General features: G+C 40.1%; 1 protein-coding gene across 1 annotated transcript in view; it reads right to left on the bottom strand.

Annotated features, from left to right (window-relative positions):
- Positions 1-22,237, bottom strand: part of GYS2 (glycogen synthase 2) — a 40,756-nt gene continuing 18,519 nt past the window's right edge. The window contains exons 5-16 of the mRNA XM_059472312.1: positions 20,342-20,486; positions 16,175-16,292; positions 15,650-15,770; positions 12,968-13,074; positions 10,885-10,944; positions 10,173-10,251; positions 9,533-9,646; positions 7,062-7,188; positions 5,697-5,792; positions 3,754-3,917; positions 2,544-2,624; positions 1-895 (exon numbers count right to left, since the gene is read on the bottom strand). Coding sequence (XP_059328295.1) covers positions 674-895; positions 2,544-2,624; positions 3,754-3,917; positions 5,697-5,792; positions 7,062-7,188; positions 9,533-9,646; positions 10,173-10,251; positions 10,885-10,944; positions 12,968-13,074; positions 15,650-15,770; positions 16,175-16,292; positions 20,342-20,486 — 1,434 coding nt within the window. The 3' untranslated portion in view covers positions 1-673. The remainder of the gene's footprint in view (positions 896-2,543; positions 2,625-3,753; positions 3,918-5,696; positions 5,793-7,061; positions 7,189-9,532; positions 9,647-10,172; positions 10,252-10,884; positions 10,945-12,967; positions 13,075-15,649; positions 15,771-16,174; positions 16,293-20,341; positions 20,487-22,237) is intronic.

Genomic DNA, 22,237 nt, shown 5'->3' with positions numbered 1-22,237 from the left:
AAATGGTCTGCTGTTTATTGTGGGTCTAAATGACGTCAGAAAGATGACTTCATTTGTCTCTAAAATTCAAATGCCCACTGCATAAGACATTATATTGTTCCACAGGAAGTATGTTTTACCACTGGATTAAGACACTTCTGTTTGCTGTAAAAAAATGTTATGTAAGCTTACAATAAACAGCATCAGGAAAAAGAAAGACCATTTTCTTTTCAGTGTATCTTTTTAAACTCTTCCAATATTTCTCCAGTGTAACACTCTTTTTCCCCTCCAATTTTTTGAGCTCTGGTTTAAAGTTCATGTTAGTTTAGGAGGGGAAAAGGGGAAACATAAATGAAGCAGAAATTCCTTTGGGATACCCAAAATGTAGCTATTTGTCTAGACTATGATTAATACAGTTGATTCCACAGACAAAGGTATGATTTGCAGTTTGTATAAGCTCCTGAGGGTATTGTCTCATCCTCTAGTTTTATTAAGCCTGAAAAATCTCTTCTACCTCAAAGGGGCACAGAAAAATTGTCATTTAAACTACTTTCAAGGTGAAATAATATTAGGCTTTCAAAAAGTGTAGCTCAAGTAACATTTAAGGTTCCCCTAATTACATCACACTGTCCTTAACACAAAGCTTGCCAAGCCTACAGGAGAAACTGTTGAGTGGATAGGGAGAGCAACCAGTTCAGTTCCTGTATTCTCCATGCTGCTTCTTCTTTCCTTGTGGCAAGGCTCCAAGGGAAAAGGGGGACTTGATGTTCTGCCTATCCCTTTCAGCTTCCTCATCCTCATCATATCTCTCATCCTCATCTTCGTCCTCGGCTTCGCTGTGGTGAGGGCTGGAATGCTGGGAGACAGAGGGCGATGGCGGCACCGATGAAGGCCTGGGGAACCTGAAACCTTCCGTCTGCCAGGGACAGAAGCAAGGTGAATGTGTCAGCTGAGCTCCTCCATTGGTTTTATACAGCAATTTAAGGTTATAAGTTATAAATAAGGTTATACCTTATTTAAAGTTAAGGCTATCATCACTTCAGAGGAAGCCAGTGGAAGTCATATGTAAGCTAGACCTGCCCTGCAATCTAAAATTAAGTTTCCCTCAACCCAGATCCTCCTCAGTCCTCCTCTGCCAGTAAATACACACTTGTATGACAGAGATGTTTACCCTGTGCCATAAACAATGTCCTGCCCTTCCAGCATTGCTTTTTGCAAAACATGGCTATCTTTACTGAGCCTCAAAACAATCAGCATAGGACAAAATCCTTCTGTACTCTGTAGTCAGAATATGCTTACTGAAATTCAGGTTTCAATCTAAACATTCAAAATGGTTTTCTACTTATAATGTCAGCATCTGCAAAACCAGCAAAGGGGTTTGGTCTGAACCTCCTCTCTCCTTAGTAAAAAAATTAAGAGTTGCTCTTTGAGGTTTGGTTCCAAGTAACATTGTTCTGAGCAGCCTCTCTTCTCAAATTGGTGCTAATCTGGACTAGGCAAGAACTGTTTGAAGGTGTGCCTTTAAAGTGACCCCTTGCAGCTCCAGCCAACATAGCATGTTCAGAAGAAGGCAATACCTTGCCTTGCTTTCCCGAGAACATCCTTTCCCAACTCCTCTCTATTTGGTTGGTGCAGAACATCTCCATGGCATTTAGCAGAAGCAAAAGGGAGTAGCAGCCACTCTTCCAAGAGGAATTTCAAAGGCCAGTTCCTCAGCTGGTGCAAAGTGTCATGGTCCTATCCAGCTCAGTCTAAATCATCTGAAGACGTGTTCCTGTGTCCCACCTGGTAACCCCTGTGTTTGGATCTGACACCAGTAGGTTGTGGTTTAACCCCAGTCAGCTACTCAGCCCCACATGGCCTCAGCACACTCCCTCCTGGAGAGGCCAAGGAGGGAATCAAAAGGGGAAAGTGGGCAAGCTCATGGGTTACATTAAGACAGTTTAGTAGGGAAAGCAAAAGCTGTGCACACAAGCAAAGTAAATCCAGGAACTCATTCCCCACTTCCCATGGGCAAGGAGGCGTTCAGCCATCCCCAGAAAAGCAGGGCCCCATCACAGGTAGCAGTGACTTGAAAAGACAAATGGCAGCACTCTGAACATCCCCCTTTCCTCCTTCTTCCCCCAGCTTTATATAGTGGGCATGATGCCATAAGGTCTGGAGTGTCCCTTTGGCCATTAAGGGTCAGCTGTCCCAGCTGTGTCCCCTCCCAACTCCCTCTCTACCCCCAGCCCATCACTGACAGGGTGGGTGAGGAGCAGAAAAGTTCCTGGCTCTGTTCAAACCCTGCTCAGCAAGAACTAAACCATCCCTGTGCTACCAGCGCTGCTTTCAGCACAAATCCAAAACACAGCCCAGCTACTGGGAGAGAAATTGACTATGTCCCAGCCCAAAACAGCATACTCCTGACTGGAGACTAGGTCTATAACTTGTTAAGCTTTTAAGTAGGAGTTCCTGATTCTCTTTATTTAACCCAAACTTGTTAAATCTCTTCTCCCTCACACTCTTCCTCTCTCTCCTTGTAAAGCAGGCAAAATGAACTCATCTCTAAAAGCAGACTTTACCTTTGGTGGAGCACTTGGTTCCATCTCAAATTTATCTGGGAATGTTCTGCTGAGGGCCAAGTGTCTGGCATGCATGTAATACTGCAACACAACAGAGAAGCCATTACAAGCCATAGAAATCTTGGGTAGACTTAAGCAAGGGGGGAAAGGAACATAAAATGAGTTATTTTCTAAAAGATGGTGCTGAACAAAGGCTAAACAGGTTTTCAGATAAGCAGAATCCAGCTGATATCACTGCTTGTACTGTGAAATGATGAGCCATTCATGACAGATTCACAGCAAAGAGGTCTGGAGCAGAAGCTGAATAAGGTGTCTGTAAGATGTATTAAAATGGAAACTAGGACTTGTCTTGGTCAGTGTAGCTCCTATTGAGTGACAGGCATTCTTTATCCCTCAGGAAAGAATTGTGGGTTTCTTTTAACAAGGAAAATTTACATTTTTAAGTGTGCATATGTATTACACATAAGTTTTAGGCTCATTCAAAGTCACTTTGGACTGCACTGAAGCATGTGTAACAGCAACAGAGAAGTGACATTTATGAGTTCACTGATGCCTGGTATTTAAGAATTTGACAAAAATATTTTTAGATCCACTGTATTCCTGAGTTTGCAGCACATGCACGGAAAAAATAGCTCGTTATGTCTTATGCAGTGTTGGGAAACATATAAATACTAAGGCTCACACACAGGTATCAGAGCAGGAAAAGGTTCAAAACAGCTACAAAACTCATATATGTGCATCCACTTCTTTAGTCCTGCAGAATTGAGAACAATACTTCACTACTGTCTTCTGAATAGGTGGTACTGTAGTGCCCTGTGTCAAATTAAAAACACTACTTTGCATTTAAAGTACAGAGGCACTTGAGGACTGTTGAGGAGCCATAGAGCCCAGCAACATTTCATGGAGGATGGGAAAGATTTTTCAAAGTGTCCAGATGACTTAGGAACACAAATCCACCTTAGTGTAGGTGTTGCCAACACCGTCAGATTTTTACATTGTGTTTAGCACCAGCAAGAGCTCGGTGGTGTGACTGGATTCTGCTCTAACCTGTTCAGTCTCTCCTTGCCACTGGAGCATGGAAGGAAATGTGCAGGCTTTGCCTTTATCCCCTTAGAGAGGGGAATTTCAGCACGGGGCTGTGTGCTCGCACTGCTGAGCGCTCTGGCCAGGCCTACGAGCCTGGAGTTTTTACTGCCTCTTTCTCACACACCCTGCCCAGGTACTTCCAGTCCAGGAGGTCGGAGAGGCGCTCGGTGCGGTTCCTCTGGATGATCCTCTGGCGCCGGTTCTGCTGGCAGAACCCGTACAGGAACTGGGTCAGCTGGTTGCACGACTCGTCCGGCGAGCGGAACCTCCTGTCCACGATGTAGATCCCTGAGGGACACCAGCGAGGCCGAGGTGAGTGGGACTGAAGATGGGATCTGACCTCCTACACCTCCCATCTACTTCTGTCAGCTATCAAATGTTACATGCAGTATATTCTTTTAAATGTTAAAAGGCAGCTACAACTGGAACATTTGTTACCATTCTGATGAAATGGAGAGATGCAGAGAAATATGCTGGTTTTTTTTTTTAATTTAATTTTTTCTACTTTTCAGGCTGAAATTCAGCAAATTCTTCAAAACTCAGAGGCTTTGTTGATGATGTGTATGTATGTCCAAAAAGGTTCGAGCTTCTGGATAAAGATATATAATTTTTATTTCCCATAATTTAAAAAATACTGACTTCTTAAGGAAAACATAATCCATCTAGTGCTTTCCTAGCTTGCTATAGAATTCACAAGTGTGGATGGCCAGAATCAGGCTGTAGGAGAGAGGCTGTGTTTTCTGTAGAAATACAAGTGTTTCCATGGAGACAGCTAACTCACATACATCATTCAACAGACAATTCTGGCAGAGAGAGGGCAGAGGTAAACTTTGCCTCTACATTGTTGAGATTAATACTTTATTTTTGCCACCCTCCTTAAACCAGAGTGTTGGCAAGAAGAGGGTGCCAGACCTTGCAGCTCTCTTAATGGACACGAGAGATGCAAAACTACCTTAATGAAGTGCTTGGGACCAGCACAGTAATTTATACAACTCACACCTATGTTTTGGCAGAGAAGAGCAGGTGACCTGTGTTCTGTGGTCTCTCTGAAAGGTCTCAAAGACATGTTCACCTGGGCAGGTTATCTAGATTTTGTACCTGGCTCTAACCCTTGCCTCTAGGTCAGGCAAAGGTGTCACCAGTGTGGGGCTGTCACTGCCTGATTGTGGAAACAAGCCCAAGTACTTGCAAAGAGGCCCTGGTTTGGGAATGTGCTCAATATTCATAGAACCACAGAATTACAGAATGGGTCAGCTTGGAAGGGACCTTAAAGATCATCAAGTTCCAAACCCTGCCATGGGCAGGGACATCTGCCACTATCCCAGGTTGCTCAGAGCTATATTTTGCCTGATCTTGGACACTTCCAGAGATGGGGCTTCCAGTCAGCCCTGGCTAAGCAAGGAGGAAAGGACAGGGAGGGCTGTGCCTTTGCTCTGTACCTTGGGGAGGCCACAGCTTTAGTGACAACCACCAGTTGGAAAACAGGGGAAAACAACCCTAAAAGGAGGAGCTACTGAGGCAGAGGATGACTCAAGAGGCAGAATCATCCTGACGTACCAGGCATTGGCACTCCAGTTATGAACCTGAGCAGATCACTATTTATTTGAAGTAGATTCCTTGTATTTCCATGGCTTTATTTTTTTTAAGTGTACATGGTAATTTAATGTTTGTTTGGGGAGGGTCATGTCACTGGTCTTGAATCCCACACTATTAAGAGAAGCAGACTTTCCCAGCTTCTTTGGAAGGCTTAGAGCATTATAACCAGAGGCACTACAGGGAAATGCTGGGAGACTCCAGACTGATATGAGCAGTGATGAATTTGGAAGAATATGGAAAACAAAAGGTTAAAGGGAGACTGAAAAAAAATAACCCATAAAGGGTTTGGATAAATATGAAAGCTGAAATCACTTGTTCAACTTAACAAGATATTCAGAGCTCTGAATATATTCCCCTAATGCATTTCCTTGTCCTAGAGAAACACAAATTTGAGGGGTAACAGCATGCTTGCTGTGCTTTTTGCTTTCCTAACTCAGAGGTGATATTTTGATATGCTGTTAAAGTTTTTACCATAAGCTTCTGGGTCAGCAACATGTTCCTGCATGAAACAGCCAAATCCAGAGAGATTTGTGGTTACACTGGGAATGCCCATCACAGTACACTCAGCTGCAGAAAGAAACAGGCAAAAAGGGTTTCAGGACAATATACCTGCAGTGGTTTCACCTTTATGAGAAAACAAAAACAAAACAGGCAGACAGAAAGTCCCATAACAATAAAGCTGCTCTGAAAATGTCAAGTGAAAACAATAATAATGTTTTGTTGTGGATTATTGGAAAAAATATAAAAAGAAATTTTAAACACAAAATTCACCCTGTGTTTGCAAACATAAGTTTGTGTTTCAGAGCAGCTAAACTGAAAACTTTCTGGGACTGCAGTTTTTAAACAGAGAACCCCAATATCTGGATTTTAAATTGGAGCCTAATGTACACCTATGTGCATTAGTTGTTCACAACTCTTTACAAAGCTGAATCTCTTAGGGGCAGGAGCATATCAAACTTTGGATTTCGATAGCTTGCCAACAGGTCTCTATAGCAGGAAAAAAAAAACCCTCCAAAATAAAAATCCCATCCCAAAACAACAAACCCCATGATTAACTCAGGACTACATTCACAGCAGATGTGGAGCTAGTTTTATAAAATCAGAATATGTATAGATTTTTTGTAGTTTTTTTCTGTCACATCCATGAGTAAGGATAATTGCTTACCCTCCTTAAAAAGTTTTTGCCAAGGAGCCTAAGCCTAACCTAAACCAGCATGCAGACTCTAGTCTTACAAAAGTGCAGAGACATCTACATGGCCTTCACTCATATGACAATAAAACTGGTGTCTGTAAAATAGTTTTAGATATACCTTTAAAAATCAGTCTTTGTTTCTGGGAAATACAAATGAGTATTGACAGAGAGAATATTTTAAGTCAGAATCTATATGCTCTCTGCATTTTTAGAAATTTCCAGTTAATTCAATGAGATTCACTACCACTGCATGTATTTCTGTTAAATAATAGCTATGGCATTATATAATTCTCTCAAACTTGCTATTTTCAATTAAATCCACTAAACTATGTCAGCTGGCAGCATCAGATTTCTTTCCCTGCTTTTTTAAATATTTACATTCCTGCACACCTTTTTTAAAAATCCTTCAACCAAGAATTAAGTTTTAAAAATTATTTCTTGTTCTAAAGCCATAAAAAAATCAAAAGATTACACATTAGAACAGGAAAGAGCAAACTGCAGGGACAGTTTTGCCAGCAGTAAGACCTTTGCATGGCAGAGGAAACAGAGTTTAAAGAGTTTTTGCAGAACTTCAGAAGGAACTGGCTGCAGCAACAGAATGGGTGCTCATCTTTCTACGCTAGTTAAGGGTACAAAATTCCTACCTGGAGTGTAGCCCCAGGGTTCATAGTATGATGGGAATACACCAAGGTGGCAGCCTCTAACAAACTCCTCATAGTCCAAGGGCAGCAAGGGGCTTGTTGAAGAAAGAAACTCTGGATGTAGGATCACCTGGATATTCAAAACTTACGTTAGAGGTAAAAGAAAACCATCATGGATATATTTCAATTATCAATAAACTTAGGCACCTTTATTCATTCTGGTCTTTTTCTAAGTATCTGGACAACATCTCCTTTGGCCACCCATCTGCTATCTACCCCACTGCTCACACTACAACACATCCTGCCTGTGTGCACTCTTGTCCTGAAAATAGGACTGATGATGAATCCCCTTTTCACTGGACAGGTATTTAGCTTTACCCTTCTTCACCAAGGGGGCCCACATGCCTTGAGAATTAGGCCTAAGGCTGTGGCATTTAGCAAGATTTTGTCTCTTGTACAAAGGTATGGAGGATTTACAAAGGCCTGGAGTGACAGGACAAGGGGGAATGGCTCCGCACTCTCAGAGAGCAGGTTAAGATTGGATATCAGGAAGAAATTCTCCCCTGTGAGGGTGGTGAGGCCCTGGCACAGGTTGCCCAGAAAAGCTGTGGCTACCACTGGATCCCTGGAAGTGTCCTAGGCCAGGCTGGATGGAGCTGTGAGCAACCTGGGCTAGTGGAAGGTGTCCCTGCCCATAGCAGGGGGAAGGAGTGAAATTATCTCTAAGGCCCTTCCAACACAAATCATTCTATGATTTTACCGGGATGTCTCTTTAGGAGGAGGCCTCAGACAGACACAGCACTTCTGAACTTCACAGCATTCCCTGAGATAAAGGAATGTTCACTGTACTCAACAGATCTCCCAAGAATGGATGGAATTTTGAAAGCAGGCACATTATAGCCCTGTCACCACAAACCTGTGCCTAATTAATCTTGCTGAAAGACACCTCTAAGGACCAAAGTTAATTTATCTGCATGACTCTGCAGGGTTTGAGGTTACTGCCCCACATCTGCTGCTTAGTTGAGAAGTGCCTTGTATGTGATGCCCAGTCAGCTTCGGGAGGTTAAAACGTGAGGGAATGGTTTAAACTGCTCTGGGTTTATCTCCCTGCATGAACATACCACAGCCATTATTCCATGCTCAGGATGGGCTTTTATCCCTTCTTAATAAAATTGTCATGCTACTCATTTGAGTAAACAAATGAATGTACTCAACCAGTAAATGGGCTGTAAGCTCATTTTGCAAGCTTACTTGATCCCAGTGATTTCACTGGAATTGCTGAGGGGATTTTTCCCATGCCAGCTGTGTCTGCCTGAATATGTTGTACCTCTCTCAAAATTACTTTCAATTTGAAGTTTACAGAATTTTTAAAATGGTATTTAGCTCATTAAGTATTAAGCCTGTTCATGCAGGAGGTCATTTTTCAGGGTAAAGACAGATTTCTACAAACTGGACATCTGCTGAGAAGTAGATCATCGTGTCTGCTGTGTTATATCCTATCTGCTCTGTAATGCCTTCAAGCAGTTAATTCTGAGGCATTTTTTACTACATCTGTACACAGTGCATCCTTCTCCCCTACTTTTGTTACATCTTGTGTATTATTACCACATGATGATCCCAGAATTTATTGGAGTTAATGCTCGTATGTTAAGCCAGGAAGAAGAAACTAGGAAGTATAAGAAAATATTTACTCAGGTATAGCCATGGGTTTAAAAAGAAACTGAGAATAATTGATATGTCATTGTTAGAGATACTTTGGATCTGGCTTTAAATAAAAGGTTTGGAAGAGGAAGAATTTGCAATTTTAGGTTCAACTTCGACTAGATAGATGTTGAGATAGTCATAGTTAGAATATCAGAGATTGCCAGGAAAAAAACAACTTCGGCAGACCTGTGAAAGCAGAAGCTGATAATTTCTGTGGTTTGACAAAGTAAACATGGAAATAAGGAAAAGATTTATTTGCACTAATTTAGTTTCAACAGGTGATGTAAACATGAGCATGGCATGAACAGGAATGCTTTCTGCTCAAAGCCCTGGTTAATCTTTTACAGAAAATGCTGAGTATCAGGGTGTTGCTCTTAAGAGATGAATCAATACTCCAGGAATGTCTGTGCTTAAACCTTGGACCTCCAGTTTTAAGCAAGTGAATCTATGTCAAAGTTTTCTATCTGGGTGCAAATGACCCATGGCACTTTCTTGATTTCAGCAGTTAGCAGCTACTCATTCAGTGCAGGAGGCAGCAATGGAAACAGCTCCCTAACCTCAGATTTCTAACTGGAAATTATCTTGGCTAAACAGCACCTGAGGATCCCTGTGCAGTGACAAGTTGTAATTCCTGGAAAGAGAGGAAGAGAGAAGTACTCTAGCAGTATAATACCACCTATCAAGAATGTAACTGCACTCCCCAGTGATGCAGACCGAGAATGTTCAGAGAAATCCCATTTTGGGTCTCAAATGAGGCGGCCAGAACGCACCTTCACACGGTCTGTGCGGTTGTTGAACAGCCCAATGCGCCGGATGGTGTTGAGGATTGGGTCATTGCTGTCATCAATCATGTTGTGGGTGGTCACTGGAGGCAGAGAGTGTCTCTGAGCACAGAAAAGGCAATCCATAAATCAGATAAACTCTTGGCAAACGGTTCTGTTGCCATTTCCTAAGGCTATTGGAAGACAGCGGCAGATTTTTTCATTGATGTAAATAAGCTTAATTTACCTCAAAATAAATTAATTTGTACTAACTTTAAGAAGGGCCCACCATTTAATTTTGAAGATTGTTAGTCAATGCTGTATCTCCTTAGCATTTGATTTCACATATTTAATAAAAGTGGAAAAATCCAAGCTCAGGAACAACTCCAAGTTTACACTTAGCTCAAAATAAAATAATTAGGAATGCATGTGACTGAAGCAATATCCATGGACTCCCCTAAAGGTCCATTTGGATCATACTCCCATTAAAAACAATCAGAGCTGATTTTAAATGTTACTGATAAGAAGTGTATTTGCTGAAAACCTCTCCCAATGCACATATATATTGCTATATGCCATACTCAATCCTTTTACATCATCACATTCATTATTTTGATCAGATGTTTATACAAAGAACATATTTTCTGACCTGAGTTGAAAAGATGGCCCTTTTCATAATACTTATGTCATCTCGGTCAAGAATCTTGTTCAGGTCTGGGATTTCTCCTCTGCAAAGGAAACACACGACCAATTTTACCAAATGATTCACTGTCCTTTTTGTAAAGAAAATGAAGAAATGGCCAAGAAGGTCTGATCTGAAGTGTGCTAATGTCAACATGAACCTTTCCTTTGTTTTCATGGCCTTTCTATATTCCCTATATTCTATTCTCCCATATACTTGCTGATCTCCTAATTAACTTTTGAAAAAAGAAAGGAAAAGAATTGCTTTCTTCTGTTTTTCGGACACAGCTTGTTTTTACTGCAGTTCCAGTCATCTCACCTGTGCTTTGGGTCATTCACTTCCAACTGTCTTCTGAAACTATATGATTGAATCACTAACACATTATACTTTGTCTCTGGTGCTTTTTTAAGCTGAAGTAGCTAGTTTTTGACAGTGAATAAGCCTTTGTGTTACTTAGACGTCCCTGTGTCTCTTAAGAGTCTTTCCACCACAAGCTGTTGGAACCTTTATTTTTTTTCTCTGTGATTTGCCTGTTAAACAAGTATCCTGTTTATGGTCCCATATCTTCCTACCATGCCTTCCTATGGATGTCAAAATCCTTTACATGAAGAAACAGCACAAGTAAAGCTACCTGAACATGAGGCTCTGCAAGGCAGAGCAAAGCAACTTATTCACTCACTTCAGCAAGGCATTGTAGAGTTTCCTTCCAAACTTTTCTTTCACAGACTGTGCAGTGTCCCTGGAAAGATAAATAAATATACATATAAAACAGGAGAATCCAGGACAAAGACAGCATAAAAGAGATTCCTGCTGCTGGAAATTAAACTGATAGACTGATGGAACCCAGGATGCAGAAGCAGACAGAGGTCTGGTTCTCAAATCTCCTTTCTCCAGCCAGCAGTTGTGCTGATGGATTCCAGCAGAGCTGAGGATTTATCCTGCACCTACAGATGAGTGCACTGGGAAAGCCAGGGGCAGGCTTTACTAGGGATTCCTTCTAGCCCTCTTCTCTGATCAGTGGACCACATGTCAGCTGTGAAAAAAAAGAGCATATATATGACCCTAGGTACAGCAACACGATCATTAATAATGGACAGAGAGAGCTCCAGCTTCTCTTGACCTGGAAGAGACATGCAAGATATAAGAATTAAACAAATAGGAGTTTTCAAAGCAAGCTTCCCCCTTCACTTTCTGCCCTTTTTCTCAACTCACAGACTATTGGAAACAAGTGCTATTGGAAACAAGACTTAAAGGTAGTTATCATAGTTTGCAAAACAAAAAAAACTTCCTGAAAACTCAGGCCAAGTTTTAAGCCAATAATGAGGCCTGTGTCAGACAAATGTTATATTTTAGCTAAGGAAGAACTCCACTGAATTCCTGTTCTGCATGCAAAGAGTAATTTTTATTATTCTGCCCGTGGCAAAAAGTTCTGTCATCAAAACAGCAACTGTACTCTAAATTTGAGTGAATCTACTGATAGTGAAGTTCCACTTCACAGAACTTTTCCTGCCTTTCTGATTTCTAATTATACTTTAGGCAAAACCAAAACTTGTTAAGTGAAATCTTAAACTTTACCAAGCTGGGAATCCACATACCTGTTTTTAGGTGCCCTTTCCCAGCTCACATAGACACAAGAGTGGACAAGTCAATTTTGGCTGAGTTGGAAAGCAGCCAAATGTTAAGCCACACTGATCTAAACCCCAGCAGGATCGTTCCCACATGGGTATACTTTCATAGATTGCCATGCACAATATCTTAAATTTAACCCAGATGGGATAGACTGCTTTTCCAGAAGCAGAGGAAAAGAAGGATTTTATACCCCAAGTCAGCCTTCACATATTAATGTCTAAGTGCTGTATTCCTGTATAAGTGCCAACCTCTTCTTGCCTTTAATTTCTGCGGCATCCTGAGAATCATTTGATATTATTATGAAATACTGCTAGCAGGTGGGTTTATCCTGATTATGATTATGACCATGATGATGCTGCATAGAGTGATGCAGAGGGTCTTCTGCTTTTCACAGAGAAGAACAGCTGAAAGCAGTTTTTTCCTATACAGAATCACACAGCAGTTAAAGTCAGGTGAAGGTTAATCCTGCTCCTGCTTTACTTTTTTTGTTTGAAAAGTTGCAAAATAAGTAGGACTGTGACAATTTTCCTTTTATAGCTGTAAGTTTCACTGCTTGGTTATGGCCACTGCTTGTTGTAGTCCATATAGACAAGTATAGACAAATATCAACGGCTGATCTGCTGGATCACACAGTGCAACTTCCACATTTCTAAATAAAAGAATATGTGTAATTAATTTATTTTTCCCACAGAGAAGCTCACTGTTAAAAATGAGCAGGCAGTCTTTATTTATTCACTTCTCACAGTGAGAGAAGCTCACTCTGAAAAATGAGCAGGCAGTCTTTATTTTGTGGGAGCTCTGTGGCACATCCAAAGGGTGTACCAGAAACATCCAGAAGACATTCAGAACACTGGATTTTCTAGAGCATTTGACTCTGTTGCTACAAAACAAGTACTATTTGCTAATAGAATGACAACACAAATTAACTAAAAATAACTGTGGATTAAAAAAAAAAAAAACCAGACCTAAAAGAAGAAATATTTGACCTTATTTATCTTTCCCATCTCTTTCATGCCTGAAATACATTCTAGTTACCCACAATCCTCAGTTGTAGCAAAAAGAGGGAGCATTCTCCAGCTGAGACTTTTGCATGAGTCCCCATCAGACTGCACCAGGGTGGGAGTGGCAATTACCAGAGCTGCTTCCGGACTGCTTGTCCTTTCAAGGTTTCCACATTGAAATTGTTGGTTTTTGCTGGCATGATGAAGAACACGATAACTGTAACATCAGCCTTATGAACCTACGTGACAAGAAATGGAGAGCAATTTAAAATAAAAAAATCTGATACAGAATATCACAGCCAACTTAAAGATTTAGTCACAGGAAATGCCAAATGCACTTTGGTTTTCCAGGAAGGCTCAGATCTTCTAGCTCTTGCTACAAACAAAGTTTTGTCAAATCAGAGATCAAGATGGAGATGTCACCCAGTTTTAATTTGGGCAATCAGATCTTCCTGAGCTCTCATGGTTTAGAGAACATGGCTTTGGCTGAGCACATAAACTGTAGAAAAATACAAGTCCTACACACTTTCTCACCTGACACAAACTATGCTGGCTCAAAGGAGTGAGTGTTTGCCTTACTATCTGAGGCATGCCTAGCCATGATATGAGGGAAATTCCTACAGCAGAGAAAGAACAACCATTTTCTACCTGAAACTCTGGCAAAGAACCTGCCAGACATGCAAAAAGCCACAAGTAACTTCTTGCCCATCCGGCTATTTCAAAGGCAGAAAGCACTTGCTGTGAATTCTGACCCTTTATTTCTAGGTGGTTTGACTCGCTAGTTTCTCCTGTGCATGAACAAGGTTCAAAATACCAGGTCCATTCATTGGTGCATGAATGAGGTTTTACTCCTCTCATCAGCTGTTTAATGAAAAGCTAAGGGTGAACTCTGTTCAGAGCTGTAAAAATTAAATTACTTTGAATTGCCTGCATTTCAAATTTTAGATACAAACCCATTCAATAGTGTGCCTTCTCTCAGACTGACACAGAGGGAAATGTACAGTGTTAAAAACCTATGGGAGTCATCTATCATGTTTATGTTAATTAATGTTCTTCCCTTCCCTCTCTTCCAAGTGGGTTCCAAGTCCATCGTGCTATAATCCTAGTGTGCATTAACAATCTCTCCCAACATCCATATTTTATTTGCAAAATTTTAGTAAAGTTTTCAAACAGCAGAGGAAAATGTCTTTGTAAAATGTCTTTGTAAAATAAAACAATTTCATGCAATGGTATGTCCTTTTTAGGTTCAGGCACAATACTGGGAAATTTAGGAAGTACCACCATTTCCAGACTTGTAATTAGTACAGGTAGTCTACTATTCCCAATGTAATTACCTCTTGAATTTATTACAGAGCAGGTGTTGCTACAACAGCTAATCAGATGCCGGCATCCACACTGGAAGAACAATGCAATAAATCCAGGCTCAGCTTCTGGGAGAAGCAACAGTACACTGCTCTATAGAGCCTGGGAAAACTAGCCTGTTTCCTTTAATTTCCATCAGCCTTGTTTACCATGGATGCCATCAGGAAGAACATTTTCACAGAAAGGGTGATCAGGCAGTGGAAGGGGCTGCCCAGCGAGGTGGTGGAATTCACCCTCCATGGAAGTTTTCAGTAAACAACTGGACATGGCTCTTAGTGCCATGGTCGAATTGACAAATGGGTGATTGGCCAAAGGTTGGACTCAATGATCTTGGAAGTCTTTTGAAGCCCTAAAGATTTTATGATTCTATGATATAAATCATTAGCTGCAATAAGAGATTCCTGCAATAACTGCTCAGGCAATTCTTTCCCTCTTATCGCACAAGACCTTCCACATTACCAGCACTCACAGGTAACAGCATGAAAATGCCACTAGCAGGCAGCTGATGTTGCACAGAATTAAGAATTTCTAGAAAATCCAGAGTCACTAAATGCCATAATAATAGAAGGTGGTGGTAGAACAATTGTACTTAGGGCTTTGGACATTAGTGATTCTTTCATCCCTGCTGACAGAGCAGTATCATAACTTTTATCCAGATTTTCCATATTATTCAACTGTTAAAGAGTACAAAGGACAGAGTCTAGGACAACAGCTAATTGATCCTTGCCAAATGATTGAAAACCAATTAGCATTATTAGCATTTTTTCTGGGTTTTATTTTCAATATATTAGTCTTTGGGACACAATGGAGACATTTTCAATTGTATGTAGTAAGGGCTCTGCTCTGTGATTTTTAACAAGGCCTTGCTCTTACCTTCATTGAAGTACTCCATAAAGACATTTAGAAACATTGCACCAATTTTGTTGAGGAAACAGAACCACAGAGACCTGAACGGATTCCCATTGCTTTGCACCACACCACTGTCACTCTATGAATTTTAATGCAACATTCCCATCCAGTGGGGTAGCAGAGATTTAAAAGATCATAAACAGGTCCTAACAAATTAAGCAATTTGCTTAAAAGGATGTTTTTAAAATATCGCTTTAAAGGCTTACTTTTATTTCCATTATAATACAGAAGCTATCAGGGTAAACTCTAGAATACTATTTTTGTTACTTCTCTCTAAAAACTGGGGAGGCAACCATGGATTAACTTCTTGAACTATGTAATTAATTATTTTCAATTATACAACCAATCTATCAATTAAAACTGTGTGAAATCATCATATATTCTGATGGTTCAGGAGGAGAGCCCTATGAAAACTGTAATTAATCCCATAATTACTTCCCTATAAACCAGAGTATTGAAAGGGAATTCTTGTAGGTGACTTCCACAGGATGGTGAGTTTGAGCATAAGCTCTATGCTTTCAACAGCTGTGTAAGCTTTCTTACCCTCAGCAAAAAGTTTAATCTTGATAAGGCTTCTAGAAACATATCAGCTCCTTTGTTGGAAAACTCGTATCTCCCAGCAATGAAGAAAAACAAGGTCTTGTCAAGATCGAAGTCAAGGTGGCTGAAAGCAAGAAAACAGACAAGAACAAAGTATTTCTCAAGATACAATCAAATAAAACACACAACAGCTTTCTATTCTGGAGGAACTTATTATCCCCAGAGAAAAATCAAAGTGAAGCTTTTCTGCTGTGCTTTAAATTGACTATCTTAATCTGACTAATTGCATCTTGGGTAAATAACAAACAGATCAAGATCTGCTGTCTGAAATCACAATCTGTTAAGTAGAGTCAGATCTGGTGTCTAAAATTCCCTTAGCTTCTGACTGAGAAATCCCAGACAGACATTTGAATAAGCTGGTTTCAAATTTCCACTCCTCTATGAAGTACTTGTTAGTCCTCCTGCTTTGGTTCTTGCTTTAAATAGTGTTGGACAAGCATTGCTAATTTTTGAAAAGTAAAAGCATACCCATAGAAATGACCTCGAATGAACTCTTGGATCCTAGCCTTGTACATGGAATGCAAATTCTGAAACTCATGCATTGCTGAAAATTTCTTAATGTTCAAGCCATTTGGGGTGACAACATCTGGAAAAGCAGAGAAAAGGCAGAGGTAGACATCTTCAGAGTCAGAGAAATCTTTAAGGAAAGAACCAATGTGTCTCTCAGGTTTATGTGAACAGGTTATGTTTTTATGTCATTCAGGGGAGGGAACAGCACTGCCTCCACAAAGCTCTTGCATATGACTCTGCACATCTGCAGCATCAAAGCAGCTTCACCTGTCCTCAGCACGGGGCAGACCCTGCCCTTTTGTCCTGTCAAGACCCCAGTGACGTCTCCATTGAGCCATACATTTGTTGTGTAACTTGCCCTTTACCTCTTTATCCTTGATATCACTGTTGCCTGCTCAATCACTACAGATTGAGAGCCCTTGGAAGCAGAAATTGTGCTATGGCCTTGTTTACTGCAGGGCACAAGAGATACCCATTCTATCAAAACTTCTGAGGATTTATCAAAAAAGGGAGCATATAAGAAACATTTATAAAACAGCCTCTTTCCAGTAATCAGTTGTGTTTTACCTAAAAATATCCATGGAATAGTACACTTTACATTTTTACTGCTGCTCTCCTCCAAGATTCTAAAGGATCTTACAATTAAAATTTGTTCATTTCCAGCATTTTAAAGGTAGAGTTTTGGGATATACACAGAGGACGGGCACTGAAATTCAGTCACGCTTAGCCTTCCTGGTAGATCACAGCAGCTATTCAAAGGCTTGCCCCAAATCCAGTCCAAGTAAATGGAAAGAATGCCATTTTCTGTCCTTTGAGCTGGGTTATGAATGAAAATGAAAGGGAAGGCCAGTTCCTCAGCAGATGTATTTCATAGCACCACAACTGACTGAAACAGACTTATACTACTTTATGATACTTGCCTGACATTATGCAAATGGCACAGCCATTTTTGATTATTTCCTTGAGAATTACAGTCTGCTTTAGCAATATATGTGTTTCCCTGCCATGTAAGTGATCTGTGGTTAAACTTTCACCTGAAAATGTCCTGAAGCACTGTAGGTTAAACTACAAGAGATAAAAATATAACCTTTAGTAGTAACCATGAAATAGCAAAAGTCTTGATAGATCTGTTTCTGGAATACCAATTCTGAAACTAAAGACCAGGAAATCTTTACTTGCTAGGTACTGAAGATTTGGTTTTCAATGGCCAAACAGTCTTGGTGGACATGAGGAGAAAACTTGTGCTTTTACCTTCTCCTGCCCAGCACTTAAAAATTCTCTGAACAAAGACCTCTGGGGGGAGGTAACACAGCAGAACCATCCTCCACTGTCTTTACCAACAACACACCTTCTCCTTTCTCTGACCTGTTCCTTGTTCTGTGTGGGAGAACTGGCTCGTGCAGGACAGAGCTTTGAGACTCCAGCCATCTCCAAGACTTCCCAATACAGGAAGAATCCCTTCCCCAGCTATTTCTGGCCAGCTTCTTTCCACACTCACATTCATTTATCAGGGAGTTTTGGAGAGTCTCACCCACCAGCAGCAGCCTGTGCATAACCTACTCCCATGTCCTTTGGTTTAACTGCAGCTTCATTTATCCTTTCCTGAGGACTGGGGCTCCATCCATCTCTTGCTTAAGGCTTTGAGATTCATGACAGATATGGTGGCCCAAAGAACCAAGTACACTATTTCTGCTCAACACACAGGAATATTTTGAACATGTGTGAGGGATGAAGTGATGAAAGAGAGTTTGGTCCTGATGCTGGTTTTTTTTGTTTGTTTGTTTGCTTTTGTTGCTGTTCTTATTGTTTAATGAAATAACAATACTTTTGCTTGAGAAATTGTCCCAAGAAGGCCAAACCAGAATGTTTTGACTTCTGTATTTATAGGAAAGAAACTGACATGGTTTAAGTAATATTAGCACAGTTTTCTCTTGATGGATCACTAACAGTAGAGTTGACTTGTACTTTTTTCAGAGTTTCTATCTATGATTTTGATCAAATACATACAGATAGGTAGCCTAGATCTAGAACTCAATTGATACCTGAATCTCTTGGAATTTTGATTCAAACTCCTCTCTACTGCTAATGAGAAATATGTTCCATATCTGAGTGAAAACATTAGAAATCCTATAACATCAGTTTTCAAACCACAAGAAAATAACTTATGATCACTGACAAAATCCTGCTGGATACGTCAAAGATACTAAAGCTTTAGACAAATATGGTTTGATAAATTGTTGATCACATAACAACTGCAGCAAGTGGGATCAGCATAATGCAAGCAGTCATTCTGCCAAGTTTAGACTGGCAAATTGGCCTTTGTCCCACTGCAAAAGTTCTCTATGCAATTTGCTTTATTAAATTTTAAAGGGACCTCTCCAAGTGATGAGATTTATAATTTAAATTATAATCCAAGTTTGATGTTAAAGAGGAGTAGCAGAGACACCTCAATTTAGCATATTTCTGAGTTATTTTTAGCTAACTATTTGAAAAATAGTTGAAAAACTATTTTTATCTCAATAAATGCAAATAAAATTTAATTGTGCTAATTCAGTATCCTCCTTTTAAAGGTTTATTTTTAAAGTGGATGGAGAAATGCACACATGCTTTCAGTATTCATGTTCCTTAGCAAGCTCAATGACCTACTGAAGGATTGATGGGTGTTTCAAAAAATCAATGTCTATGCAGATTTCACAACTTCAGAGAGAATAAATAGTGTGAGAATAGGTTCCTGCACAGTTTATTTGTGGTCTTGGATTCAGAGAAACTATTAAAGTACTTATTCTCATCAGACTTCCCACTTAGAGTTGTTTCTTAGGATTTGGGGTGACAATTTCTACTGAATTTATTTCTAGCTATATCAACATGAAGCATGACATCTCTCAGTAGTTTTTTAACCCAAACATTAAGTATATTTACTTGGTTTCTTCAAAGTTGCAAGAATAATCACAAAAAGCTCAGGCCTGTGAATCTCTGTGCATGGAATTCTCTTCAGCTTCAACTGATGTTTTATCTGTGAGCAGTCTGGAGATTTTCTTCCCCAAATTAAACTGGATTCAGACTCATTTCAGTCTCCTAAAATCCCAAAACACAGACTATGATTTTCAATGGTAGCTGTGGTGGGGAGAAGTGTCATGTCTATATTAAAAAAGCTTTAAAAGTTTGATTTTCAGAGTGCTCTGCACTCTGAAAAATCAAGACCTTTCAGAGGTATCCCAGTTTAAATGACTGAACTTCAGAGACTTTTAAGACATGGCTTTTGTGCTTAAAATAAAATGAAAAAGATAATCTAAATCCATCATCCTATTGACAGCTAGTCAGGAATGAGGCAAAGGACTCCATGAACAGCTCTTTCGTTCAGGTTCAGGAACCACAATGTAGCTTGAAGCATTGAAGTTAATCAGGATAACAATCCCAAACTATAATCAGCACTGCAAATCAACCAATAACTCTACAAAGAGTAAGCAAAAAAATCCCCCAAATAAACAACTAAACCCCAAAAATAAAACAAAAAACCAAGTTCAAACAAAAACAATAATTTGAGCACTGTTTAATTTAAAATAACCAAGATACCAACACACCTGCTAAATAGTCTCCAAAATTGTTGTGCAGTTTTCCCTCACGCTGCTTACCTGCAGGTGGAGTATTGGGATTTATCCCTATAAAGCACTGAGGTGATTTAAAGAGAAATTTGATGACACATCAAACTGGGATCATGACCTTACTCAAAACCCAAGCATGGAACAAGACAAGGTTTCTAAGCTTCATATTTTATGAGCCTAATATCAAGAGGAAAACCAGACAAATTATTGGGCACAGAACTATTTTTCAAACTCTACTTGTTGGCCTAATAGAAAATATTTTATCTATATGAAGCTTATCATGGTTCAGTTCTAAAAGCATGGAAACCCTGCCACAGACAAAATTCCTGAAGTTGAGGAGTCCTGGCAAAAAAAAGCCTAACATCCATGGAAAATTGGTTAATCCCTGTAGCATAGCCAGACACACCTGTGCATGTGCTCTGTCTCTTCATGTTTGCATACTGCCTCTATTATGTTCATTTAGTCTAAGGATATGTGGGCATTCTGAGGAAATAACAGTAAAAAAAAATGATTCAAGTCTTACCAGGGCTTTTTTTAAGCATATGTTCTGCTTCTGTAGCTGTGATCTGGGAGACTGTGGTGAACACATGGGCACAATGCACAGATGCCCGTTCCATACAGTACCGATGGTAAATCTGCCTCTCTCCAGCCTCCTTGTCAATGTCAAACTGTTAAATAACAAAACCAACAAAAAAGACACCTGTGTGACATGAGCATCAAACTGTCTCCCTCAGGGAAGGTTTCTCCTGCTAGGCTCCTTTTCCCCAGGGAATGAGAACCACAAGATCCATGTGATTATGCTGCTGTTTTGTCATTCTGGTGTTTGAACTGTTTTATCAACTTCAAGGAATCTGAAAGAGCAGGAGCGCTCTCAGATCCTGCTTGTTCCTCAAAGAATGGCAGCTCTGCCATGGAAGGAAATCTAGATTAATGATTCCATGAAAGGTAAGGATCTGTGGAATTTGGCCTGGGCTGGCAATGTATCATGTTGCAGCTTTCACGGGCTTGTTGGAAAACTTGGGAGAGCAGGGAGGTTGCTGGTAGCTGAAGGGAAGAGAAGAAAACAGGAATGGGGATGAGGACAGAACCTGGGGACTTGGCAGAATGGTGGGAATCACAGGTAGGCAGGAGAGAAGTGGAGGGCAGGATATAAAGACAAAGTGACAATTCTCAGTGGAAAAAAGAAAACAGAACATGAGATATTTTCTGACGCTCAGAGATATTCTTCCTCCAATTCTGCCAGTGTCACTTGCTGCTTCTTATATTTCAGTTTGAACTCCCTTAATTTTTAGAGACAGATGCAAGTTAAACTGCTAGATAAGACATTCCAAACACCCAAGTATTTCTAAATCACCTTTAAATCTTGCAGCTACCCTTTTTTTAACTTATGTTATCCTGATGCAAAGAAAATGCACAATTCCCTTGAGTCCACGCTTAAAGGTTCAAATGTTCACTAACGGTGTCCACAGCAAAATCACTACAACATAGTCTATGAAAGGTGTCAATGCTTTCAATTAAATCACAATCCTCTTAGTCTTCCATGATGTTTCACTTCTGGAAACAGAAGTCTTGAGTCCCTAAGGTCAACAGCATGGGCACCCAGTGGCCTGTGTGAGTTTCATGGAGGGTGACAATGACTCTCAGTGAGCTCTGCCATGATCGCTGCCTAATGCAGGCTGCACAGCCTGATTCTGATTGCATTTGACTGTGTAACTTTGACCATAATAGATTTAACCCCTATCACAGGCAGGGCAGACAGCACTTTCTATAGTTAGGACTGTGTGACCCCTGCCATGGCCAGCTGCTTTTAGAAGCAGTTGTGTCCTCATATATCGTCTTTTCTGCATTCCCCATGAGAATTTTGGAGCATGAAATACAAAGGATATTTTCTCCAGGACATTCATCTCATTTGCCACAGAAATTGAGTGGTAGAAAGAACACAAAGAGAAAAATAAAGGGGAATTCATTTGGCTCCTTTTAGTGCCACAGGTCTCAGCATCATCCTTGGCTTACACTAAACTGATTCACAAGGAGCTCTTAACTGCATATTTGATTGTCTACACATTCTGTGCAAAAAAAGATACAAAATGGGACAGTTCTTTAGCATGCTAGACAAACACATGAATGGGATGGGCACAACTACACAGTCATAATTATGAAAGTATTTTCAAACACATCTGGCTTTCTATTAAAAATACTTTTGAAATTGCTAGCAAACAAATTGCTGGTCAAACTTCAAAGGCCTTTTGTTCTCTTTTTGCTTTCTCAGCAAGAATGGGTTTTAATTACAAAATGTGATTAAAAATTAAATTTGGGACATGCTCACCAACTGTTGATAAAGACTCCCTGTAACACTGCTGGTGCAAAGGTTTATAAAAAGATTGTTAAGCACTCTGACTTATTTCTAGTTAACTTTTAT

Source organism: Ammospiza nelsoni, chromosome 5, assembly GCF_027579445.1.
Source record: "Ammospiza nelsoni isolate bAmmNel1 chromosome 5, bAmmNel1.pri, whole genome shotgun sequence".
NCBI lineage: Eukaryota > Metazoa > Chordata > Aves > Passeriformes > Passerellidae > Ammospiza > Ammospiza nelsoni.
This window is presented reverse-complemented; position numbering and strand designations above follow the sequence as displayed.